The sequence below is a fragment of the Odocoileus virginianus genome, chromosome 22, assembly GCF_023699985.2.
Source record: "Odocoileus virginianus isolate 20LAN1187 ecotype Illinois chromosome 22, Ovbor_1.2, whole genome shotgun sequence".
In the NCBI taxonomy this organism is placed as follows: domain Eukaryota; kingdom Metazoa; phylum Chordata; class Mammalia; order Artiodactyla; family Cervidae; genus Odocoileus; species Odocoileus virginianus.
In genome coordinates, this window is record NC_069695.1 from 53576198 (window position 1) to 53603243 (window position 27046).

Genomic DNA, 27046 nt, shown 5'->3' on the forward strand with positions numbered 1-27046 from the left:
GTTTATTTTCTCAATCCTTTAGTCATATTTCTATTTTAAGAAGGAGTTGCAATATCATATTTCTGTGATTGTTTTCCAGGAGCTCGCTGGCTAAGCAGGAGCCGTGAATCTATGAATTAAAAACGTTTAAAGCTAAGTAAGGGTTTTCCAACATCCTATGAGCTGAACTCAGAAGAAAGGGCCCTTGGGCCAACTCCACCTCCACTGGCCTAGCATCCCCTCCAGGGCTGTCCAAGGGGACCTGCAGCTTTGCCCAAGGCAGCCCAGCCTGAAATAACTCATCCACCGGCATGGAGAAACATCTGGGGGGATGGGGCAGGGGGCGACAAATACAACTGGTCGCCACTTTCATTCAGCCCCGGACAGGTCAACACTAACTAATGCATCCTCTCTTTGAACAAAACCCAGGAGTGGTAGCGGTGCTCTGGCTGGGTTCACGTGGTGAGAGGAACACACGCGTGCCGTCAGGGAGCTCCGTGATGAAGGCAGCAGCCCAGCCACGCGCCGGGGCCCAGAAGCTCCCCCGCGTCCTCCACTTAACCTGACCTGTCACCTCTGACCTGTGTTCTCCCCCGGCACCCACATGAGGGCAGGGTCCCACTCCCGAGGCCCCGTGGGGGACAGGGCCCCGGATCCTCCCCAGAACACCGACTTAGGCCCGAACAACAGGAAGTGACCTGAAAAGTCACCGCTGATCCAACGTCCAGATTCTGGGACCTAGACCCACTTTTCAGAACCTCAGCCCCTGATGCCACGTCTTCGCCCTGACATGGAAACCCTTTGCCAGGCTGCTGGGCTTCCACCACCCATCACTGATAGCCTCCGCTTCTCTCCAGGTGCTGCAGCTTACGGTTTATACGGCCCTGCAGACACACTGGTCCTGGTGGCGCAGCTGAAGCCAGAGCAAAGCTCATTCAAAGACACGGCGCTCCCGAAGCCTGCGTATCTGCCAGGCAACCACCCGGCCCACTCCCTCCCTGCCTGTCTGTCTGTCCCCATCCTTCCCTCCTCCAGGCACAGAGATGACCCGTTAGCAGGCACTCAGGCGGCCACACACAGTCACAGCCACGCGTGCGCGCATGCACACCCAGCCACACACGCGGACACCGTGCGGGCTCACGCAGGCATGGCCTCCCACCAGAGAATGGCTGTGTGTCGGGGCTGCGCGACCACTGGGGCGGCTGCCTGCTCAGCAGGTAGCTGCCACGTGCCTTCAAGTCCTGAGAACTCACTCCCTTTCCCACAACCAGACAATTACAAAGTCCAGAATGCGAAGCCCAGTGAATACACCATTCTTTAAAAGGAGAAAATGTGTGTGTGTGTGTTGAGGCTATTTTTAGAAGCTGAGCATATCGATCCACACCCTGACAACGTTAGCCTGGCCAAGCCCAGCCCCACCATGAGCTACACAGGCGGGAACCCAGGGTCCCCACTTCCTATTCTACTCACAGATATCAAGAGACTTCAGGGTTTCCAGGAGACATACACACCAAACCTAAAACACGTAACTGCAAAAAGTGAAATGTTTCTATTTTTCAATTCTGGGGGAAAACCACACAACCACCCAGCAGAGTCACGTGTGTTTGGAACCACCGCCCCACGGCCGGGCGTCCACGCGGGTCCCTGCGTCCACGCGGGTCCCTGCACAAGGTTAAGGCCCCTGCATGGCCTGCTGTCCTGTGAAGTCCCGGGACACACCTGGGGCACCAGGTCTGAGGCTGAAACCACCCCATCTCTGCTCTGCCGGGGGCAGGTGGCCAGGGTGAGCACACAGGCCTTCTGCCCTCCCAGGAGCTTCTGCAAAGCGCCCAGGGGCACAGACTGACCCCTGGGGACTTGACTGAGACACTGCTCAGCAAATGGCAGGAGCGAAGTAAGGCCCGTGGAGGATATCTCCCTCATCTCCTTGCTGCCAGCTGGGCACGGGGACGCTCCCTCTGTGGCCTCAATGCAGGCCCAGGGGGACCCCAGTCACTGCCCTACCACGCCCTCCAGCCTCAAAGATCCCGGGATCACCACTGTGTGCAAGTGTGCGTGTGCACATACACGTGCATGCCCGTGCGTGCATGTGTGCGCACTGTGGTGCCCCGGAGAACGTGGAGTCTGTTCATCGCAGGCAACGGTGCCACACCCTCGCGGCCCCAGCAGCAAACTCTGGGAGGCACATCCGCCCCTGTTCCCTGAAGACATTTCCAGCCACAGCTCAGGTGTGAGCAGGACCTGCACACACGAAGTTTCCCAGGACGCGCCTGGTGAGCAACGGCACGCCCGGCAGGTGACAGGGGACACGGCCCCTCCAGTGGGGCCGGCAAAGGCAGCACGATCAAAGGAGCCCCACACACCGCACCCCACCCCGGACACTCACACAGGGGACCAGAGGGCGCAGTGTGTCCCCAGCAACTAGGCCGGCACGGCCATGGAGCGATCGATGCAGCTGGCGTCACAAGCATGGGCTCGGACTGGACTCCAGCTCCACCTGGAGCCCCGTCTGCAGGACAGGGGAGGCTCAGCAAGGAGGTCCAAGCAGTCAGTCCTAAAGGAAATCAACCCTGAACACTCACCGGAAGGACTGATGCTGAGGCTGAAACTCCAATACTCTGACCACCTGATGGGAAGAGCTGGCTCATTAGAAAAGACCCTGATGCTAGGAAAGACTGAAGGCGGGAAGAGAAGGGGATGGCAGAGGATGAGATGGTTGGATGGCATCACCTACTCAATGGACGTGAGTTTCGGCAACTCCGGGAGTTAGAGGAGGACAGGGAGGCCTGGCGTGCTGCAGCCCGTGGGGGGTCACAAAGAACCTGACACGACTTGGTGACTGAACAACAACAGGCTCAGAAGCACAACACGGACAGGTCTGGAGGTGGGGGCAGGAGGGGGGCAGAGGACGCCAGGAGGGCAGGCAGGGGGCAGAGGACGCCAGGAGGGCAGGCGGGGGGCAGAGGACTCCAGGAGGGCAGGCGGGGGGCAGAGGACGCCAGGAGGGCAGGGGCGTCCGTGGGGGCAGCCGGGACAGCCACTCATGCCCTTCGCCTTCCACACCCTCAAGGCCATCGTGTCCTAGCAGCCGTGCTGCTCACGGTTGATTTGAAAACCACAGTGAAGCATCATCCACCCGCTGCAGACAACCTCAGTCATTAACCTCCGCGTTTTCACGCCGGGGCCCGCGTCAGTCTGTCACCCACGCAGCACACGAGAAGCGTGTGAGCTGTGACTGCAGTCTCATCACCAGGCTCACGGCACACAGAGGCCGTCTCACCCGCAGCTTGGAACCCTGCCTGCATCCAGCGATGGCCACGCGTGGACCTGGTCCCCCGCAACTGGCCCGCAGGGCGCTGGGCTCGGATAGGTTGTCAGCACGAGTCGGCCATGGGAGCGACGTGCCCGCTTCAGTAGCAGGCCGGCTCCTGCCATGGAATGGCAGGGCCCCTGGGTGCAGGCAGGCCCGTGACCCCTGACCAGCGTCTCCTTCAGGCGGGCATCCCAGCCACTGCCCGTCGAGGTCACGGTCACTGCGAGGAAGCAGCCCCCCGACCAGCACCCCCAGGGTCCCTCCTGCCTGCTTCTGCTCAGAGGCCCTAGTGCATCTGGTTCCTCTTAAACAGCACAGCCACTGAAAACCACTTTCCGTCTCACCAAGGCCTCCCCTTTCCAGGCCGCTCCTTCGAGGTTTTGCTGACTTATCGGCACAGATGAGGATTTCCGAGCTTTCGCTGAAACTTTTTTGTCAACACAAGAGATGTCCAAATTCCCAGGCGTTAGTAACACCCTCTTTTTCTGCACCAGCATCGGGTCCCACCTGAATCCACCGACAATCCTAAAACAGACAGTGCAGCTTTCTCAAAGACATGGAGCCTAAGTGTGCAGGAGAGATGGCAGCCCAGAACAATTCAGGGAAAGCTTTCCATAACAGGCCTGCTCACTCCATCTCGTCCACACGGGTGTGTACTGTATAAAGATTCTATTTTTGTAGATCAAGGATACTGGAGCAGAACTCTGATGACCAAATTTAATGACAGAAAATTTCATTATCAAAATTAATTAAAATACATAACCAAAATTAATACAATTCTATTTCTTAACCCTGCCCTCAAAAGACTACAGAAAATGCTACCACTGGCACAACTAATTTGTCAAGTGAAATTAAAAAGAAAAAAACTCTAAGAAGATATATCCTCAGTCGCTCAGTCGTGTCCACCTCTTTGCGACCCCATGGACTGTAGCCTGCCAGGCTCCTCAGTCCATGGGATTTCCCAGGCAAGAATACTGTAGTGGGTTGCCACTTCCTATATCAGCTAAGAAGATAATTTTGAAGTTAACAGTATTTTGAGGGGAAAAAAGGCAGGCACCTGAATATCACCTGAGCAGAAATCATTTTTCTGGTAGGGTAACAATATTCACGTACCAAAGTGAATTACACCCAACATGACACCAGAAACACCCCACAGGATCAAGCTCCGAGAGGCCTTTGACATCAGCGCCCGGGACCCCGCGTCAGCCGACCTGCACCAGCCCCCCTGAGGAAGAGACTCTGGAGGCTGCAGGAAGGTGCCTTCCCACACGGCCCCACAGACCCACTGATGCCCAGGTCCCCGTGGTGGCTCAGATGGTGAGGAATCCGCCTGCAATTCAGGAGACCCAGGTTCAATCCCTGGGCTGGGAAGATCCCCTGGAGGAGGGCATGGCAACCCAATCCAGTATCCTTGCCTGGAGAATCCCATGGACAGAGGAGCCTGACAGGCTACAGTCCATGGGGTCGCAAAGAGTCGGGCACAACTCACTTTCACTCTCCCCGTATCAGAGGCCGGGGTGGATCTGGAGCAAGGTGGCCGGGGCTGGCCCAGCAGGTGAGGCTGTGGGGCTGTGAGGTGTTCCTACATGGTTTGCTCCATCATAAAACTAAAAGCTGATGTTACTCTCTCAACTAATCAGGCCCCTACACACCCCCCCATGGCATCACCCCACAGAAACTGATTTTATGATTTTATGCTAAACCGAAACAAGTCTTTAAAGAATGATGTAACACTAGTGAACAAGTAAAAATCTTTACAAAACTCATGAATGAAAATGTCCCAACACGGTTTTTAGGTATCTGAGTGAACATCTGTTTATTTAAGAGGTTCTGTAAATATTTTCTCAAATTGATACATTATTTAAACAGCTTGTATAACTACCAAGTAGCTTAAGGAATTTAATGTAACCCTTTTTTTAAAAATTAAACATTTGAAACAAAAAGATGATTTGGAGAAACTGATGCCACCTAAGCCAACTGATCCTTTGCCCTCACTCTGAACAAATTCAGTTTAAAACAGTATTTCTGCCAGAACCCGAAAGACTTACATATACATGTACACATGTACACTGCTAAGTACTTGAGTAAACTATGTCAATTATTACTGTTTGGCTTTCGGCATTACTCACTGATGGCTCAAAATCCCGCTCTGGGAAAAACCTTATTTCTTCTGAAACAGGGCATTTTCCTTTTTTTCATGAATAGCACATGAGCACACACTTAAGTAAGATTTCATTGAAAAAAATAATCTTATGTAAAGCTGGCACACCAGCTATGATCCTCCTCATTCAGGGAGTTTCTTTTAAAAGTCTGCATCCCCTGCGTTTAATGTGAGGCTTCAGGAGCCAGCTGATGAGAGGCACGTCTTCAGGCAGGGTACCCACTGCAGTCAGGGGGGCGAGGCGGACGCCCGACAGCCTTCCTGGGGCTGGTGACTCTCGAAGCTTGACATCTGAGCCACAATGCATTACATATTCCAATCTATTCAGAATTGTCCATCCAAGCTTCCTTTTTCTTTTTAGGTTTTCTTAAGACTATCTTCAACCCACAAAAGGCTACCCACTCCATTACCACTGAAGCTTGTTAAAGCATTCTTCATCTTGCCAAATTGGCTTAGAATCATCTAACCATGGGAAAGGTAAAATAAGCCAGAAAATTCTAGTTTTGTTCCTAAATGATGGTCTTAATTTTGTTAATGACGGGTCACGAGAAGGATGATACAAACGGGCACCTGCCATTCCTGCTCCCACTAAACACAGAGTGAGCCTGGCTTTGAATCCTTTATTCAAATGAATGATACATGTTGGCAAAGGAGTCAACACGCTGTTAGTAGTCTTCTCGATACCTGGAAGCCCGTCACTAACTGACCGGAGCAGAGTGAGCTGCGCCTGCCACGATCCTCCCACACTAGACGGACAGACGGAAAGACCGACTTCCCACACCACTCGCTGAACCTGCATCTCACGAGAGGGAAAGCCAGGCTCCCAGGAAAGCAAGCAAACCCCGGGATGAAAACCACGCAGCACCGAGCCATGAGCGCTTCCTCACCCCGCGGGAGGAGGCCAGCTCCACAGGAAGGAGGGTACCCTGTGGGTCGGAACCACCCAAGTCGCACGGCACTCCTCTTCCAGTGCAGATGGGAAGCTCCCTGAGCCCAGCAGCAGGTCTCTCCAGGCGGCGCTGGTGGTGAAGAACCTGCCTGCCAATGCAGGAGACACAGGAGATGCGGGTTCCACTCCTGGGTTACGAAGACCCCCTGGAGGCGGGCCTGCAACCCAGTATCCTAGCCTGGAGAATCCCACGGACATAGGAACCTGGTGGACTATGGTCCATGGGGTTGCAGAGGGTTGGACGTGACTCAGCACGCACACACAACAAGACACTGAACCTCCACAGTGGGGACCATGGCTGCCAGATTCGCAGGGAGGAAAACGCGGAAGAGTCTTCATCATTGGCAAAGAAGTATGTTTGAAGACACACATTTCCCTCCACCTTAAACACTGCCTCCATCCCAAGCTGATGGTAGAGAAAGGAACATGAACTCTGCTTCTCCATTCTCCCTCCTCCAAATCAACCTCCAGTTTCAGCCGCTTTTAATCAGCATGCACAGAGGACAGAAGGACGAGGCAGGGAAGTCCCGCCGCTCTCATCTTTGGCCAGCGTGGCCCCAAAGACCTCCATAAATAACCTGGAGAACACAGGGTCAGCGGCCTGGGATACTGAGAAATAAACAGATTTTCACAGTGCTCCTCAGCTTGCGACCATTTGAGGACTGCTGTAAAGTTTAGAAATGAAACTTGGCAAAGGGTCTCTGTGCGATGCTTTTGAACTCCGAGTGCTTCCACCCTGTGTAACTTGCCCAGTGGTTCATCTGGTCCCTGCCTCCCGACTTCAAAGGACAGGCTCGCCCTGTCCTCGGCAAGGGCAGAGACCTGCGTGCACGGCTTCAGCCTTAAACGTTTTACTCCACAATCCTCTCCGCTCCTGCAAAACTGTATTAACACACGAAAACGTGGAAATTAAAAAAAAAAAAAGAAAACGGAAATCAGAGCTATTGGGGACAACTCCATGAATTCAGAACCTTCAAAATCTGAACACTTTTCTGCCTTCACCCAGCGTGAAAACATTCAGGGCTTTCTGTCTTTACCAAGGAGATTTGTGAGCAATGCATCCATTTATCTAACACACGCTTTGTTAAAGTATTTAAATAAATGCATAATCCACAGACAGCTTTGGTAGTGCAGTAGTAAAGAAACTGCCTGCCAATGCAGGAAATGCAAGAGTCGTGGGTTCAATCCCTGGGTCAGGAAGATCCCCTGGAGAAGGAAATGGCAGCCCACTCCAGTCTTCTTGCCTGGAGGATTCCACGGACAGAGGAGCCTGGCGGGCTACGGTCCATGGGGTCGCAAAGCATCAGACACAACTGAGCACACACACACCCTATCCCATTAAGGAATCCTCGGTAAAAACCTGTTATCTCAGAATTTACAACTGACACTTTCCTGCTATTTAAAGTCAAAAAGTTACAAAACTTATAGGAATTTTTTAAAATCCCTTTTTAGATGTAATTAATATTAACTTGGTAGGTTTCAATCAGAGAAAATACTGCACTGAAAGTTTTATTATTTCTTAGAAAAAAAAAGCATATTTCCTTAGAGCCCCTTGGACAGCAAAGAGATCAACCCAGCCAATCCTAAAGGAAATCAACCCTGAAGCTGAAGTCCCAATACTTCAGCCACCTGATGTGAAGAGCTGACTCACTGCAAAAAACCCTGATGCTGGGAAAGGTTAAGGTCAGGAGGAAAAGGGGCGACAGAGGATGAGATGGTTGGATGGCATCACTGACTCAATGGCCATGAGTCTGAGCAAACTCCAGGAGATGGTGAAGGACAGGGAAGCCTAGTGTGCTGCAGCCCATAGGGTCACAGAGTCAGACACTTCACAGTTCTCTGATTTTACTTACAGTAAAAAAAAAAAAAAGTAGAGACACTGTGCCACAGACTCTGTATTTCAAAGGTAAAAGGAGTCTCTGAAGATGTTTCTGTAGAGCTTAGTCACCTGGCGGGTCTAGCGCTCAAGCCATCATGGGTCTTTCTGCTTCGCACGTGTGTCAAACTGTGTAACTCTGGCCACTTTGAGGCAGAGCTTCCTTTTATTTAATCTTAATATTGATTAAGGCACCAGACAATTAATGATCATTATTTCCATTTTAAATAAAATTACGGCCACTCGAGCAATTTAATGCACAAACCAGCCAAATTCAGCCGACCTGGTCTTTGGTGGCTGACCGGAACTCAGTAAGTCAGAGCTGCTGGCTGCAGACGTGGAGGACCCGTCCCAAAGCGAGGCTGAGGTGAAAGGTTGCTGAGAGGAGCCGGGGGCAGCGCTGTCCCAGCCCCCACGGTGTGTGTCCCCCCCGAAGGGCTGCAGGTCCAGGCGCGGCGCCTCACCCCACTCCATGGCGCAGACAGTGAAGGAGCCGCCTGCAGTGTGGGAGACCCAGGTCCAATCCCGGGGTCAGGAAGGTCCCCTGGAGAAAGGAATGGCCACCCACTCCAGTACTCTTGCCTGGAGAATCCCATGCACAGAGAAGCTTGGCGGCTATAGTCCATGGGCTGGCAGAGTCGGACACGACTGAGCGGCTCACACTCACTTTTCTCCCCCGCTCAGCTCGCAGGGCCCCACAGTGGACACAGGTGGACGGCGGGGGTCAGACACAAGCAGGCTGTCCCTGAGACCATGAGGCTGGGGATGAACTTTCTGGAAACTGAGGGATCATAAATGCAGCCACTGCCATGGTAATCGAGTATGGTCTTCAACAAAAGAACTAAGTATGAGGCAGTCCTAAGGCTATAGGAGACGTGCCTGTGTGTTTATGGGGAAGTGAGGACAGGAGACATCCACGCACTAAATGGAAAGGAATCATGGACCATACACACTTTTGCACACAGACCCCATCAAGGAGGTCAAAGAGGATGAGCAGGGTGATCTTGGGGAGACGGGAGAGGAGGGGTGTTTTCCCAGTTCCGCCAACGAAAGGACAAGAGAAACAGTTTAAATGACGGGCAGTGAAGGAGAGAAGGAATTTCAGATTATAAAACAGGACAAAACAGAACATAAAATGGTTTAGCATTAATTCTCCTCTGCACAAATCTTTAAGATACACAAGGAAAACCTATGTTTGTGATTGGCTGATTGAGTGTTAGCTCATGAAAGATGCCAACAGGTCCTCTCAGAACCACTTGTAATCCTACAACTAGAAGTTGCACCACCTTGCCGCCTGGCGTCGGCATGGAAACCCTGTGCTGAGTGTGTCTGGAGGCTTCCGCTGGTGAGCTCAGAGGAGCAGGGGTCTGTCGGGCAGCAGGCAGCCCCTCCCGTAAGGTCGGCAATCACAGGAATCCACGCAGGGGTTCACTGCATCTTTCCAAGGAAAGGGTGCTCAGGAGGAAGACAACGCCCCCCTTTTACAGGTGGGAAAGGAGAAGTTACAGAGATCCAGTCTGTGGTTCTGAAGTTCCCCGGGGAGAGACCAGCGCGGCCCAGGCCTCCCTGCGTATCCCACAGGTGCTTGCCTGACGTGACCTTGCCTCCAACGCCAGGTGAGCAACAAGACGGGACAAGACCTCGATGGCAGGAGATAATGCTCACCTCCGAACCCCATTCAGGTGGGTCAGGACCTTCACTGACTCACGGAGGCCTCATTTCAAGGCGACACCAGATTCCAGGACCTTCTATTTCAATTACAGATCCGTCTTGCAAAATGAACTCAAGAGCTCTCTGCATAGTCCGAGGTCAGAGGTCAGAGGGAAGGGATGCACCCACTGCTTATACAGCTTGTCCATCTGCACCATGGACGCTACAGGGTGTCAGAAATTCTCCAAGGGTTCCAACCAGGGACAGAGAAGTCCCAAGACACCAGTGATCTGCCAGATTTTCTCCACCCATAGTTACAGGGTTTTTAACCAAAACTGAATGAGGATAGATCACGCATAGTCAAAATCAATTCAGAATCATAAGAAATACACCCAGTAAATAAACCAAATTCCTCATGCTATTTGGGGGATGGTCGTGAGTCCCGGGTCATTATTGACTATTTTTGTGCAAATGACAGGCTACAGATCACAGACTGAGATTACAGAACTGTGTCCCTACATCTGGGCAGCCCACGTCTAGGGTATGGTCTGGACGGTTCCTGGGGCTCTGTTTTTTCTTTTTTTTTTTAATTGGAAGCTAATCACTTTACAATATTGTGGTGGTTTTGCCATACATTGACATGAATCAGCCATGGGTGTACATGTGTTCCCCATCCTAACACTCCCTCCCACCTCCCTCCCCATCCCATCCCTCAGGATCATCCCAGTGCACCAGCCCCGAGCACCCTGTCTCATGCATTGAACCTGGACTGGTGATCTGTTTCACATGTGATAATATACATCGTTCAATGCTATTCTCTCACATCATCCTACCCAGGCCTTCTCCCAGAGTCCAAAAGTCTGTTCTTTACATCTGTGCCTCTTTTGCTGTCTCACATATAGGGTCATCATTACCATCTTTCTAAATTCTATATATATATATGTGTTAGTATACTGCATTGGTGTTTTTCTTTCTGACTTACTTCACTCTGTATAATAAGCTCCAGTTTCATGCACCTCATTAGAACTGATTCAAATGTGTTCTGTTTAATAGCTGAGTAATATTCCATTGTGTATATGTACCACAGCTTTCTTAGAGTATGGTCTGGAGGATTCCTGGAGTTCTTTTTATTTTGAATTAAGGAGATGGGCCCTTGCATGCAGGGTAAGTTTCAGCAGTTCGGGCTAGATGGAGCCTTTTACTAACCAAGCTACCAGATTCTTGAGGGCACCCACCAGGGTCCCACAGAGTTAGGGCAAAGCTGTGACCCCAATACTACACACATCAAGGAATACTGACACCCCATTGTGGAACAGCATGGACAGCATGGAACAGCAAGCAGCAAACCACCTACCAAATTCCAAACGGAACAGAACTTTCCTCTGATGACTGACATCCATGCCGGAGCAGCCACCCCTGGGGCAGCGTCATTCTCAGGACAGATTTCAGAAAGTGTCACAGTCACAGTGGCTGCACGCTATATAGGACACTCAAATATGTCACACGGTCCTGACTCCAGGCAGTGCGTAGAACATTTTCTGTGTTAAAAAATGCTAAGGTTTTTTTCATCCATCAAACAGAATAAAAGCAATTTTCATTTCCTCCTGCATCTCTTTCTCCACCAGCACTGTTCTGACCCTCAATGCAGGTAATGCACATGTTCAAAGTATCGATCCCTGTAAGCCAGAGAGCAAGGACTCCACCAGAGAGCTGTCCCCTTTGATTCCTCAGCTAATTATCATCCCAACATTCACAGCATGAGGTCCGGCAGTGAACAGAGTTGCTGAGCAGGTCTCAGTGAGCCCACAAGCAGGCCAGGAAACAAGACCAGGCACTTCCTGGCTGTCCTGAAATAACCACCTGCCAGGAGACTCGCCCAGAGACCCACACTGGGGAACGCACGGGGGAGCCGGGCAATCTGAACTGCAGGCCAAAAACACGTCACTTTCAGCCTATGTCTCAAACGCTGTATGGGACACGCTTACACTAAAAAAAGCTATTAGATGTTTATGTGAAATTTACCAGGCATCCTGTATTTTTTATGTACTGAACCTCTAACATGTTTTCAGCTAAACAAATACATTATTTACATGAATGACTTCAAAGGAAGCACTGTATGAGTCAGCCACTCAATCCAAAAACAGAAAAAAAAAAGTGTCAACACTGATGTAAACGCCAGCATCACATGTCATGAAGAAAATTACTTTTCATCTACATGCGGTATCATTCGTCCACTGAGGAGAGGAACGTACTCATGGGAGACAGAGCAGAAGCTGGTGTTACTTTCAGAGGACCCAAACCACAGCGGGGCACTTAACCAATGACCAGCCTCCACTAGACGGGCCTCTCAGAGCCTCAGTGGCTGCAAGGGTCCCTCCTATGCAGGTGAGAAGGTGGGGCTGGACTCAGGGGGCCTTGGCCCCTCCCCACCTCATCCGGGGGCAGAAGAGCGGCGGTGAGCAGTTCTAAGGCAAGAAGACCAGCTTCGAGGGACCCTAACCTCGCCCTTAAAGGAATCACCCCTGAATATTCACTGGAAGGACTGATGCTGAAACTGAAGCTCCAATTCTTCGGCCATGTGATGTGAAGAGCCGACTCACTGGAAAAGACCCTGATGCTGGGAAAGACCGAGGGCAGGAGGAGAAGGGGATGACAGAGGATGAGATGGTTGGATGGCATCACCGACTCGATGGACATGAGTTTGAGAGACTCGAGGAGATAACGAAGGACAGAGAAGCCTGGCGTGCTACAGTCCACGGGGCCGCAAAGAGTCAGACACGTCGGAGCCTCTGAACAACAAACCTTTCCCTGGAAGGTCCTCCCCCACACTGGGGGCATCAGAGGGAACCGAGAAGTGACACTTGCCCTGCAGCCAGGGCAGAGGGGCGGGGGGCGGTCCCCCAAGGAGGCCTGTGGGAATGACAAGGGTCGCAGTGGTCTGTTCCAGGCGTACTGGCTGCAGCCTGTCCCTGGCCTTGGGACACAACCGCTGGAGGCTCTGCGCCTGGACGGAGGGCCACCCGAGCCCACCGCGCCCCGACACCACGCCTCGCCCCGCACACTGGGCGCTGGGCGTGACCCGGTGTCCTTCCCTCCCTTTGCCCTCGGATAGAAAAGGGGCCAGAGGGACGGCAAAGGGGCCGAGCAGGGTGGGGGAGATGGTGACCAGCGGGCAGCAGGGTGGGCGAGGCTGATGCTGGACCCCTGGACGGAGGGAAGTCCAGCCCCTCACCCGCCTTCCCCACACCTGCTCTGGGAGGCATCCTCGAGCACCGCTGCTCCAAAACCTGCTGCTGCTGCTAAGTCACTTCAGTCATGTCCGACTCTGTGTGACCCCAAAACCTACAAGCTTCTAAAACAGCCCCCCCAACACACCAGACCTTCAAACTCAGAGAAAAGGATCCTGAACTCAAGGAAGAAAAACCCAAGGAACTCTGACCCAGAATGGGAAGGAAATCCAGATATTTAAAACGGATCCCGCACAGGAGGCAGCTCTGGGGCAGCTTCCTCTCTTCCCCGCTAACACATAAGCCCGGGGCCCTTTTGTGATCAGCAGCAAGAACTTGTTTCTAAGTGGTGAGCAGGCTGTCACCATGGAAACTGCAGAGAGACTTTCTCTCCTTGGTGTTACACACCACCTGTCTAGAACTTTGTGTTCAGAGTTTACAAAATTCCCAAGTCAGGACTTTGCAACCCCGTCCTCGGCGCCTGGCACTCGGGAGCTCTGTAAGCCCTCAGCTGATGCGCTGAGCCGCACTGCGCGGCCAGTGACCACGCGTCCCTACCAGCCAAGGAGCTTCACAAGAAAGAGAGCTTTTAAAGGTTGAATGCCTGTTGTAACCTCATGGCCCTACCTACCCTACCATATTTCACCATTTAAAAAAAAAAAGCAGCCCCAAACTTCTATTTCTTAAAGACAAAAACGTTTGATCCACCCCATTACTATGCTTTTCAAGCCCAAAGCCAGAATAACCTGTGTAAATCATATCTCATGAATTCTGCAGAAATCTGTTTTTTAAAAACCAAGAACATCACAGACAAGCTTTGAATGGAAGCAATTACAGCATCCATGATGGATGATGGAAACCTGACCATCATTCCCACGTCCAAAACTGTGTTCTCCAGCATCCAGTCCATCAGTGAACTGCCCGTTCGTGTGCAGAACAACCTGACTGCAGGATTCTGGGGAGGAAGCCACGGCTCCCAGCAGGCTTCGGACGTTAGGGCCAGGCACACACACCACCTTCTCCAGCACGGTCAGTCCGTCATCAGAGGGTCCCCCTGGGCTACCCTCTCAGATGGTGTATTTCGGTAACCGATTAGACTCAGAAATGAAAAGGGCAGTCAGTAAAACTGGAATTCAGCTCGTCCACAGGGCTGAAAGCCTGGAGTTCGCAAAAACAGCACGAGTAATACTCAAATCTGGCACATTGTTGGAGAACATACTTGGCAGCCAGCAGTTAGCCTGAATGTCTTCGTCACCTGTGAGGACACTGCTCTCAGATCAATGGCTGCCTCCATAAACAGAGCAGAAGAGGAGGAATCCTCTGAGTGGACGTGACTACCCTGACCGCACACACAGGTCCACGTAAAATTCCAGTAAAGAAAATCCTGACCTGCTAACTTTCAATCCAGAGAAGACTATCCCGGGCTTTTTCAATTCTAGTAAAATACAGATCTGAAGGTACAGTCTGTTTTAACATGCAAAGTATGCAAACTATGCATGCAAATACTGGATCACATCAGGAGCCTGCAAAGGTTTCACAAAAACCAGTCTTGGATTAGGGCCTGTGCACAGGAAATTAAGAAATTAAAAAAAAAAAAAAACTAAAGTTATGGATGAAATTTTAAGAACTTGTGCCAGACACGTACACAACAAACATACTTATAAAACAAAACCCAAATACTTGACTAAAGAGAATCTCAGATATAAATGATTCATTGCCCACAACAAACACGCTGACCAAGATGATACGAATCAAATAGCACCCTCGGTACAGAGCTGGCTGGGCCAGAGCGTGCCTCGGAAGGACAGTGCATCCTGAAAGAAGGGGCCGCCTGGGCTCCAGGTGGGTCTGCTTCTGAGATCACAGGCAATGACCATGAGCTCCGGACTCCCAGTGGGCTTGGCCAGAGTGGGAGCAGAAGAGGGCTGCTCTTCTCAGCAGCAAAGACCCCAGGGCCAGGGGCAAAGGCACTGGGTCCTTGCAGCCTCTCAGCATCTGCACCCTGACGATTCCCCCAGAAAGACAGGTGTCGGTGGAGTCACATGTGTCGAGGACAGCTGGGACACCCCAGCTCACCAGGAGTGACCCCACTTCCACAGCCCTGGGTCATCCTCCTTCAGAGCTGCCCGGGACATCCTGCTGCCGACCAGCAACCAATGGTTCAGAAGCAAAATCAGTTCAATCCAACTCTTCCCACAGAAGGCCACATCTCAGGAGTCTGGGGTGACAGACCCAAACTTAGTTGTCTCTACTACACAGGGGTAACGGGCTTCCCCAACAGCTCAGTGGTAAAGAATCCACCGGCAATGCAGGAGATGCAGGAGACATCGGTTCAATCCCTGGGCTGGGAAGATCCCCTGGAGGAGGGCATGGCAACCCAATCCAGTATCCTTGCCTGGAGAATCCCGTGGACAGAGGAGCCTGGTGGGCTACACTCTAGTGGGTTGCCAAGAGTCAGACATGATGAAAGTGACTGAGCATGTGCGTATGCACAGAGGGGTAACATCTACAGAGAGGGGGCTCGCACCTCACGTCACAGGCTCCTGTCTGAACCGGCGGGGACCAGGCTCCTCTTCGTGACGTGTGGACCACAGCAGAGGAGCCAAAAAGCAAAGCCAGCAGCACCCACACCGCACACAGGGGAAACCTACAGCCAGCAGGATGGCGGGAGGCGATGGAACTTAGGAAATGCACAGACAGGAGAGACTGAAAAGGGGTCACATAAAACAAGTCTCTATGGACACAGGGCATGAGTTTTTTATTGGCATCCAGGAACATCATGAATTTCTCCTCCAGAGAACACCCACTAGATGTTGCCCACAAGCAGCCTCCTGGAGACAGGATGGAGCCAGGACCCACCCTGACGAGGACGGGACAGGACTGCAGAGCTCAGCAGGGCTGCCTCCGCTCCATCTCGGCCGCCTTCGGGGCCAGTGGCCGTGGAGACAGTGGATCTGGAGCCCCGGGTGGGCCCTGAACTTCAGCACATTTTTCTAGGACTGTGTATCTAGGACCACAGGATTCTGCCCCTCAAGTGACAAGCCAAGACAGACACCCTCTCCCAGGTTGGGAGACGGACACTGTGGACATCGGTTCTGGTTCTAACTCTGGCACCAACAAGAGCGGTGTGGACAGGGCGCCAGGCGGAGCTGGGCACCGCAAGGAACACGGCAGGAACAACCCCACTGGCGGAGTCCCAGCCCATATGTGCAGCCCAGGAAGCCAGACCCCCAGCGGCTGAGGGATGAAGACACACCGCTACTTCATGCAGAAGGAGAACCGCAACCTAGAGTCCTAAAGATGCTGGGCAAGCCACGAGGATCCCCCTGTGCCTTGGTTTCCTCTCTGTTAAAACAGGGCACAGACCACTATCCCCCAGTTCCCTCCAGCTCTAAAGTCTATGATTCTGTCTTGTGTGAAGGGCTTCTCAGGTGGTGCTAGTGATAAAGAATCCACCTTTCAATGCAGGAGACGTAAGAGATGCGGGTTTGATCCCTGGGTCAGGAAGATCCCCTGGAGAGGGAAATGGCAACCCACGCCAGTATTCTTGCCTGGAGAATCCCATGCACAGAAGAGCCTGGCACGCTACAGTCCACAGGGTTGCAGAGAGCTGGACACGACGAAAGCGATCTAGCAGAGACAGCACATCTTGTGTGAAAGAGAGAAATGGAGACAGAGACAGACAACAAAGAAGTGTCTGGATCCTGCTAAGAAGCCAGTGTTTGCACAGCATCCGCTTCACAGCCCGAGGACCATGCATCCCACGTGTGTGCCTCAGCGTCAAGAGAACAGCTCAGAGCCTCATCTCCAGAGTCTGACGTGTTTCACAGCGTAATTCATTCATTCTGGAAGGTCAGGGTACGCAGCATGGTGATCAAGCAAATATGAGCACACATGCCATGCACAGACGACCAGTGTTGGAAGAATCAGAATACAATAAAACACACCTCTGAGGCTCTATTCCCATCGTAACTCACTCTTGCTGTGATAATTCCGAGGCCTACCAGGGGACTGCGGGGCCAGTGAATAATTACCAGCGTCTCCATGCGTGCGCTGACTGCGTTGCTCCTGGTTGCTAAGATGCTAACTAAACCACAGGGCATTCTGTGGTCGGCTGTCAAGTGCATCTGGATATTTTTCTTAAAGAACTTCAGTGAGTCTTTCTACTGAATAAGGATTTGATAGGAGGGTTTTCAACTCTCGCTTTACTCCCACCTAAGTAAATACCTTGGTGTTTCAAGCAGGAAAGACGAAGGGGGGTGGTCGCCCTCACGTCTAACTCAGAAGGCATCCGTCTGCGTTCTCGGGCCCTCCTCTGTGGTCTTGGATCAACCTGCTCTTCCTTCCTCCCTCTGCCGTCCAGAGTCTCGTCCCGTCGGGTCCCCACCCCGAGACTGTGCTCCGGCGTTCATGAGCACGGGGCAGGGAGCACCCCAGGCCCGGGGCCCGGCCCGGCGCCAGTATCACAGCCGGGGCACTTACGCAGCGGCCAACCGACCTGCACATGCAGTTACCAGGTTCTCATCACCCAAGGTGCCGAGGCCACCAGGGATGGGAAACTGGGCCCGGCATGCCGGAGGGAAGCGTGTCCGAGGGAGCCGGCCTCCTGGTCTCACTCGGACCCATCCTGCGGGCTCCCGTTTAACAGGGTCCCAGGACCACACAGGACTGACACCGCCCAGGGTCCCAGGATCACTCCTGCCCCAGCCCTGGGCCCTGGGGAGTGGGGGTTCATCTCAGGCACACGACTGTTCCCGGATGCGCCTGCCACCCCACAGTTGGTGGTGGTGGTTTAGTCACTCAGTCGTGTCCGACTCTCATGACCCCAGGGACTATAACCTGCCAGGCTCCTCTGTCCATGGGATTCTCCAGGCAGGAACACTGGAGGGGGTTGCCATTCACTTCTCCAGGAGATCTTCCCGACCCAAGGACTGAACCCGTGTCTCTGCATTGCAGGCAGATTCTTTACCCGCTGAGCCACACGAGCCAGTTAATGCACATCCTGTTTCCCATCCTCCCACTATATTTATGATCTCTCTTCCTTGCCCCCAGCCCCTTTCTTTGCGGTGTCATTTTCAGCTTCTTGAGTGGGGGAGGCACTGATGAAGCCTTGCGCTAGGAGAGAAGTCCTTCCCAGTCACCGAGCATCAGAGAAGGGAAATGGGCAGGTCTGCAAGCGGGGCCCAGCTCCCTGGTTCAGAACACACCCCGGCGTGGATCCGGACAGGACAACAAGGAGAATCCATGCCCAGAGTGCCTCCTGCTCCCTGCAAAGTAAACGCTAAGTAACAACAATAGCCTCCCAGGCCAGCAGGCCCACCTGCCGGTAAATACCTCTCCCCAGCCCACCCCACACTCCACACTCAGACTGCTGTCCTCTAGAGTCCCCCTAAATCCCCACCATGGGAGGACACGTAGCAATGCTTCCTCCCTAAACTGCTCCAATGACTGCCCACACTCTATGGAAAAAAAAGAGGAGACTAGCTGGTTCACCCTTCTGGAAGCTGGATGACCGTGGCTTGGCCGGCCTCACCCACCCACACGCTACTGTGGACGAGCGGTCGGGCTCAGAGCACGTGCTCCCCTAACATTTTACAACCAAAACACTGTGGCCCTTCTTGCAGTTACAACAGGAAAAAGATGAGTGGTAACGTCTGAGAGTGTGCGACTCAAGGAAGCAAGCAGAGAAATATCAGAAAATGGAAGCTTTCTGAAATAAATAACTTCTTTCTTTAACGGTCTTTTCTTCCCTTGACTGTACCTTTTAATCCTGAAAACTCTCTCCTTAATTCTTCCAACTACATATAATACTGTGGCACTTGTTCACAGAACTTTCCATTCTATGAAAGTTGAGTCATATGATTTGTCAGTTAGAAACAGTCAAATATTTGCAATTTCACTATCTGCAATTTCAAAACTTGGGGTTTTACTATCAATTACGTTACAGCCATCATACAAAGATATAGAGAGAGGCTGGGCTCAGCAGATTATGGATTTGATGTGATAGAAGAAGTTAGAATAACAGAAGATAGTCAAAACCAAGGATATATTATCCAACACAGGGAAACAGTCATTACTTTGTCATAACTTTAAATACAATATATCTATAAAAACACTGAATCACTATGTCATACACTTGAAACTAATATAATATTGTAAAGCCATTATACTTCAACAACAAAAATACCTGGGTAATCAATCACCTAAGTGTTAGCAGAAATGGTATGGAGATACACAGTGGGAATGGGTTTTGCATCACAAGGCCAGGCTTCCCCCAAGGGCAGCATGTCTTCAAGTACAGGGACCTCACGAAGAGTCCTTCAAGACACACTCAGAGGGCTTCCATCACTTCTAAGTCATCCCAGTATTCTCATGATTTCAGCTATTTTTCCTAGCTGCACCACGAGGCATTGGGATCTTAGTTCCCTGACCAGGGATGGAACCAGCGCCTCCACCAGTCGAAGTGCGAGGTCTTAACCGCTGGACTGTCAAGGAAGTCGCCTATTCCACTGCTTTCTGAGCAGAATTCCTCTTTGGCCTGTTCGCCTGTCCACAGTGATGACTTGTGAGCACCCTAACTCTACTCCGTGGTTGAAAATATTAATTTTTCTCATTTCAATTTTATGCCCTTTCAAGGCTCCTCTTCCCTAATTAAAAGGACGAAGTTTTGTGAACTCCAGATGTGTACTTTCCATCGGTACCAAGTCACTTTCTCAATGGAGACTTAAATCCAGCTCACTAACACATTTTAAATTAGTGAGTTTTATTCACAACTTTGCTCTTAGACTATTTTAAGTCCTTAATGAGGGCTGCAGTGACTCAGTCTTATGTGGAAATACAGGTAATGTGACAATCAGCGCTTTCCAAAGCAGGAGGCAGCAACACTCAACAAAGAATGTTTCATGAAAAAAGAGAAGTTACTTTCAATTAATCTAATCATGTAAATTGTCTCCAGATTCAGAAGCAGTATTTAAACCCACTCCTGGATGTCAAAAATCTTCGGAGGAAATTATGGCATGATGGGGATTTACTGGAAAGGTCACAAAAATCTGAATTCTGACATCAACTCTGCAACCACAGGTGAACTCACGTTCATGAGAACCAGCCTGATCTTTCTGTGACCCAATTCCTATGTGTTTCCTCTCATAAATTTAACCAGTCATCCCACCCAGGTTCTATGAGAATTTAAAGTCATTTCAATGTTTAAAGATCTAAGTCATCTTTCAGTGACAAGAAAGTCAAGTATTTTCCAAAGTTGAGTGCATTTTTTTAGAAAGAAAGGTTCACTGCAGATCAAAATAGAGGATTCAAAGCACTCATTTGCTTTTCCAAATTATTAATGGTTGTTTTCAAGTTCTCGCCAATCCCTGCCAAGGAAACTGCTTTGTGAGTCTTAAATCCATATAACACTCCTCTCTCCATAAGGGGCATCCGAGATCTAATGCTGGCTAAAGACACTTGCTCCTTGGAAGAAAAGCTATGACAAACCTAGGCAGTGTATTAAAAAGCAGAAACATAATTTTGTCAACAAAGGTCCATATAATCAAAGCTATGGTTTTTCCAGTAGTCATGTACAGATGTGAGAGTTCAACCATAAAGAAAGCTGAGCACAGAAGAACTGATGCTTTCTAACTATATTGCTGGAGAAGCCACTTTAGAGTCCCTTAGACAACAAGGAGATCAAACCAGTCCATCCTAAAGGAAATCAGTCGTGAATATTCATTGGAAGGAATGATGCTGAAGCTCAAACTCCAATACTTCGGCCACCTGATGTGAAGAACTGACTCACTGGCAAAAGCTATCTGATGTTGGGAAAGATTGAGGGCAGGAGTAGAAGGGGGTGACAGAGGATGAGATGGTGGGATGGCATCACTGACCCAGGAAATAGTGAAGGACAGGGAAGCCTGGTGTGCTGCAGTCCATAGGGTTACAGAGTCAACAAGACTGAGCAACTGAACAACACGAACATTCAAGGCCTGCTATGATATAAAATTGTTTCTTTAGGAGGAAAGATACTGTCCTTTGGGGCTACAAAAAAATGACCTGTGCAGACCTATGATGTTCAACATTTTACACTACTGTCATAACATAAAATTTTCTAGTCTCTCAACAAGCTATAATATTCTGTTGTCAACTTGCAAAATTCACTACTGTATATAATCTTGCTATGGAATCATCAGAGGCACCAAATTTCTCAAAAAGTAGATTACATATAGAGAAAACACATATAATCTCATTAAGAAGTAAATGATAATCTCTAAAATTTAATGAACCTGAGGGAAAAAAACAGTAAATTTCAATTTACAGTGAATGTAATTTGATCTTTCACACATCTTGACTTTAAAGGCACTGCTGAATTTGCTTAGTACTGGTCATCTCACATCTATCATAATAGAAGAGGTAAAGGACAGCTTTTCCAAATATTAAAAATATTTGTCTTCAAAGTTATAAAAAATTATTACCAGCTTAGCATTTTATCCAAATGTGCTCCAAAAAGTAGACACAGTGTTACTAGTATGTGACCAGTAAGATGTATAGTTGTCAACATTTTTAAAAAGGAAAAACAAAAATTAGTCCTCAAACATGCCACCCCAGGTCACAATTGGGTTCCCCAGGTCATTCACACTTGACCAACTGCTGTTAGAATCCAGACGATCTCCCATAATGCACAGTACAGTTTCAGAGAAAGGGATATTATCTTGCTTCTTCCCACGAGTGAATGACTAAGAAATGAAATGCAAAATATGAACTGATGCATAATGTGCTATTTTTCACTTATGGACATGTACATGTGTGCAGATTCAGTACAGACTGCCCTGCAGGATCAGAGAAACTTTTTACTACACTTCTGCTGGCTATGCATATACTTGAGTGTACCAGACGCTCACACAATACATTGTCTAGACCTGTAATAATCAAACTCTGTTCAAGAGAACTAGCTTCATTTTCAGTACGGGAAAAATGACATACACTCATGGATTGTTTTAAAGAGGTGCACAGGGACGGTTTTCCTCACTACAGAATACAAAAAGCCGAGCTGAAGCACTGGGATTTCCATCATCTCCAATCTTTCCCTAAAAGTAACAACCAGTCAAACCAAATTTCAGGGAGAAAGGAAAACATTCCTAGCCAAGGGGAGAAAGTTACAAGCTTGTAACTGAAACATCACCTCCATTTAAAGGAGTTAACCAAGACAAAAATTAATGAAGAAGATATCAAAATGTATAAAATTTACTAAAAAATAGGAACATGATGGGAATAAAGTTGGCCAAACATCTTTAAATATTTACATAGCTGCAAGTTGGAAAGTAATCTGGATCCAATTAGCCATCTCTAAACCCACAGGGTTACAGGAATCCGAGGAGATTAATTATAACTGCACACAATATGAAGGTCCTCTTTCCCTCAGCTGTCTAGTGCAAGGAGAGAAACAGAGGAAAGCGTGTGTGCCCCAGCTGATGGTGAGCAGAGAAGGGTACACCTCCGAGGAGCTCCATCACCTGGTCTTTGCTCAGAAGTGTCTGATGCTCCAGAGAGACCATGACCTTAACAGCCAGGGTTGATTTATGCCAACACTATAGGCAGACAGCAAACAGGAGCCTCAAGTGGAGCTGACAGGGGCCTGGGTCTGCACCCACCAGCCCAAGCTCCAAGTACACACTGGGTACAGACTCTCTGAGTGCAGGGGCACCTGAGTCAGGACTACCTGAGCTTGGAATACCTGGGAAAAGGCAGCAAACTCAGGGTTACCTGGGGGTAGGGCCACCGAAGGATGAGGCTACCTGAACATCAAGGATGCTGGGCCACCTGCAGGCAGGGCTACCTGAGCCTCAACTGCCTGGGCAGTAATGATGCCTGCGCCATGTGGCAGCAGTCTATTCGATCTGGACTTCCCCAGCTCAGCGGTACCTAGACACACGGCCATCCGTGTCCAAGACGACCGGCTCATCTGAGCGTGAGAACCCAGGCAAAGGTTTCCCAGACCCAGTTACAGTGCTACCTGAGCCCAAACCACCTGGACGTGAGATACCCGGGCAAGGGCAACCCGGACGCAGGGCTACTTGGACCTGGGTCACCCATGTCCACCCTTACCGCCCCTGGACCACCCGGGAGCATGCGCTCACCTGCTGCGGGATGGGCCGGGGCCTCCTCTCCGCTCTCATCGGCAGCCTCATCAGCGAGGCCCGAGCCCGGGGAGTCGGCGGCGGCGCAGCCTGACCCGGGGCTGCTGGGCTGCGAGACCGAGTCGCCCTCGCTGAGGGAGCCGCAGCGGGCGCGCGGCGCGCGGTCGCCGGGGCCGTCACGCTCTCGGTCGCGGCGCGCCCGGCGATGCACCCGCGAGTGCAGCACCATCTGGTGGTACGTGCGGAAGATCTTGCCGCACTCGAAGCACTCGGACGACTTGCCGTGGCCGGCGGGGACGGCGGCGCGGCGGCTGGGGCGCGCGGCGGGCCGGGGATCCGCGGGCCCAGGCGCGGGGTCCCCGGGCGCGCCCGCCCTCTTGCGCGGGGGGCCCTGTGCACCCGGCTCGGGCTCGCGCTTGCGCTTCTCCTGGCTCACCAGGATGAACTCGCGTCGCTCCTTGTCGAAGGCCACATCGCCGGCCAGCGCCTCGTCCCATGCCGCGTACTTGAGGTACTCGGCCGGCTCGGCCACCTTGCCCCGGGTGGCCAGCTGCCAGGCCTGGTAGCTGTTGACCGGGTCCAGCTCGGCCACGCGCCGCCCGGTCTGCCCGCGGGCGGGTGCGCCGGCCGCCGGGCGCAGATTCAGGCACTGAAGGAAGAGCTGCTGGGAGTCGGCGGGGCCGGGCGCTGAGCCCTCCCCGACGGCGGCCCGCGGGCAGCCGGCCTCCACACTGCGGTGGATGGCGTTGTGCGCGTTCAAGCTGTCCAGGTTCGTAAACAGGTTCCCACACTTGGTGCAGACTTCGTAGAGGCTCAGGCCGGCCACAATCACCTCTTCCTGCACCACGTCGTTGATGGTGGCCACGGGCTCCAGCTCGCTGCGGGGCCTGTTTTTGCTCCCCGCCTTCGGGCCATGCGCCTTCATGTGGTTTTTCAGGAACCACGGCTCCTTGAATCTCCGGCCGCAGATGTGGCAGCCGTGGTCGAAGGAGCCCCTGTGTTTCTTCATGTGCGCCTTCAGGAACCAGGTCTGGCTGAAGGCCTGGCCGCACACCTCGCAGGGGAACTCGCCGGCCGGTAGCTCCGGCTTGCCGTTCTCGGCGAAGGCGCTGCCGCGCGGCCCCTGCGCCGCAATGTGGTCCTTCTCGACGTGGCTGAGCAGGGCCTCCTCGCGCAGCGTGGCGTAGCTGCACAGGCGGCACGTGAAGGGCTTGTGCGCCTGCTGCACGTGCTGCGCCAGGTCCTTCTTACGCTCGAACCTGCTCTTGCAGAAGGCGCACTGCCCGGCCGCTGCGCCCTCCGCCTCCTTCCGCGTGCTGCGCAGCAGGATCTTGCCGGTGTCCGCCTGCGTGGCGCCGTTCAGGATGCGGTTGCAGGCCGAGGTGCTCTTGGTAGGGCTGGTGCAGCCGCCGAGCCCCTCGGACACGCGCGTCTCGGCCGCCTCCGGCTCGCGGCCCTGGGCCAGCGTACCCGCGCGGTGCCCGCGGATGTGGATCTTGAGGTTGCCCTTCTGCGCGGCGCGGTGATCGCAGTAGGGGCACTTGTAGGGCTTCTCGCCTGTGTGCTTGCGCATGTGCTGGGACAGCGAGCTCTGGAAGGGGAAGGTCTTGCCGCAGATACAGCAGCTGTGGCTCAGAGCCCTGTCCCCGTCCACCTCCGGGCTCCGGCTGGCCCTGGGTGGGCTGCGGCCCCCTCTCGGCTCCGCCTCGGCCTCCCGGGAGCGCTCCATCTCGATGGCCACGGCGGGCACAGCTCCTGGTCACGCGGGCCTGCCTGCCGGAGGGCGCCTTATCTCTCCATGTTCAGGCGAGAAGATGCTTCCCGCTGCCCCGCGGGCGGGCGTGTCCTACCTGGAGAGCATGGCGCTGGCGGTGAGCACCTGGAACAGAAAAGACACAAAGGCCTTAGGAACCAGGCTTCCCGCGCGAATAGCGTCCCCATAACGCCCGAGGATATATAACGTCTACACGCTGCTCGTTCAGAATCCCAATCCCGGCCTATTTAAAGAAAAGAGTGAAGTGAAAGTGAAGTCGCTCCGTCCTGTCCGACTCTTTGCGACCCCGTGGACTGTAGCCTACCAGGCTCCTCCATCCATGGGATTTTCCAGGCTGTAGCCTACCAGGCTCCTCCATCCATGGGATTTTCCAGGCAAGAGTACTGGAGTGGGTTGCCATTTCCTTCTCCAGTTAAAGAAAAGAAGCATCCAGCAAAGTTTAAACCGATCAACGAGCAGCTGCTTTCCTTTAAAAGATCAATCACTAAACAATTAATGACTGGTACTAACCATGTGCTAAATCATTAAAATAAATCATTGTAGTTGACTGAGTGCTAAAGACATTTATCATCATAGATATCGGTCCATGTGTGCGTGCGTGGGTGCTAAGTTGCTTCAGTAGTGTCAGACTCTTTGCGACTCCCTGGACTGTAGCCCGCCAGGCTCCTCTGTTCATGGGACTCTCCAGACAAGAATACTGCAGTGGGTTGCCATGCCGTCCTCCAGGGGATCTTCCCCACCCAAGGATGGAGCCCCCCTCTCTTACATTTCCTGCATTGGCAGGCAAGTTCTTTACCACTAGCACCACTTGGAAAGCCCCAAGTTGGTCCATAAAGGATGTTAAATATCAGAACCTCCAATTCACGGGAATTAAACATTTGAAACCCAGCCACAAAGACGAGACTCATGTAACAAGAAAAACTCAGCTGATTAGGGATCATAAAAGGCAATCTATGAATGCACCTGGAAATTAAATGAAAATTTCAAGGGGGAAGAATTGTTCAAATCTCCAAACAGTCCTTCTGTAGCCAGGGCTCCTTCCCTCTCTGCTCCTCCCTGCAGTTTGGGGCCACAGAAAGTGAAATGCTCAGAGAGCCAAGAGGCTGCTCTGGGGGTCTGCACAGAGACCCCCATCCCTGCGGTCCAGGTGTGGGCAGAGCTGACCCCAGAGCACTGTCTCCTGTTTCCAGGGTGTGAATTTCAGGAGGTGTCCTTCCCATCTGGGCATGCCCTCACCTGTCAGGTGCTGAGAATCGGGAAAGAACATGAGGAAGCCCCCTGCAAAGCACACCCTCCGAGGGCCACTCAGACCCTCGAGCACAGGCTGAGTGAACGGTCACAGACAGTGAGACACCTGCCCAGTGGGTCCTCCCTTCTACTACCAGGAGCCTCCCGGCTGGCCACAGAGCAAAAAGGACCAACTCTAAGCACAACCCCATCCACTCCAGCAGAGGCAGGAGAGCCAGCTCAGGTGGTCCCAGCCAGCATCCAGGCTCACCTGGATCCAAAAGATGCAGCTGGACTGTCCCCTCCTTTCCATGGGGGGGGGGGGGGGGGGGGAGGCAATGCTGCCACCTTTGCTGCCAGAGAAATCCACATTTTGTTTCCTTATTACAGCCTTGATGTTTAGCTTCTGATACCCCAAAACCCACGACCCCCCAGCCACAGACTAGATGCTTCCACTCTAGAAACCCAATGCTAGAGAATATACTTTTCATTTCTTATCTGGGCTTCCTGAAAAACTAGCCTAAAAGCTTCATGTGGAAGGCAGCAGGGTCCTGCAATTTACAGGAAAATTCTTAAGCAGGGCATTCATGGTGCCTGTGAACCAGCAAAACAAGCTCTTCTTTCTCTTTTGTTTTCCACTTCTCTGCCCACCCCCATCATTCAACACTAAGCCCTGCTGTTGATCCCTCTGAGAATGACCCGAGATGTCTTTTTAAAGAACTTAAAAATATTTGGAGGGAGAAAATGGAAAAATGGAAAAACACCA

The 27046-nt window shown here is 51.9% G+C and overlaps 1 protein-coding gene across 6 annotated transcripts in view; it reads right to left on the bottom strand.

Moving 5' to 3' along the window:
- ZNF516 (zinc finger protein 516) overlaps nucleotides 1-27046 on the bottom strand; it is a 97902-nt gene that overhangs the window by 28019 nt on the left and 42837 nt on the right. For all 6 annotated transcript variants that reach the window (XM_070452988.1, XM_070452987.1, XM_070452989.1 and 3 more), the window contains one exon: nucleotides 23280-25158. In XM_070452988.1, the coding sequence (XP_070309089.1) occupies nucleotides 23280-25008 (1729 nt within the window). In that variant the 5' untranslated portion in view covers nucleotides 25009-25158. The remainder of the gene's footprint in view (nucleotides 1-23279; nucleotides 25159-27046) is intronic.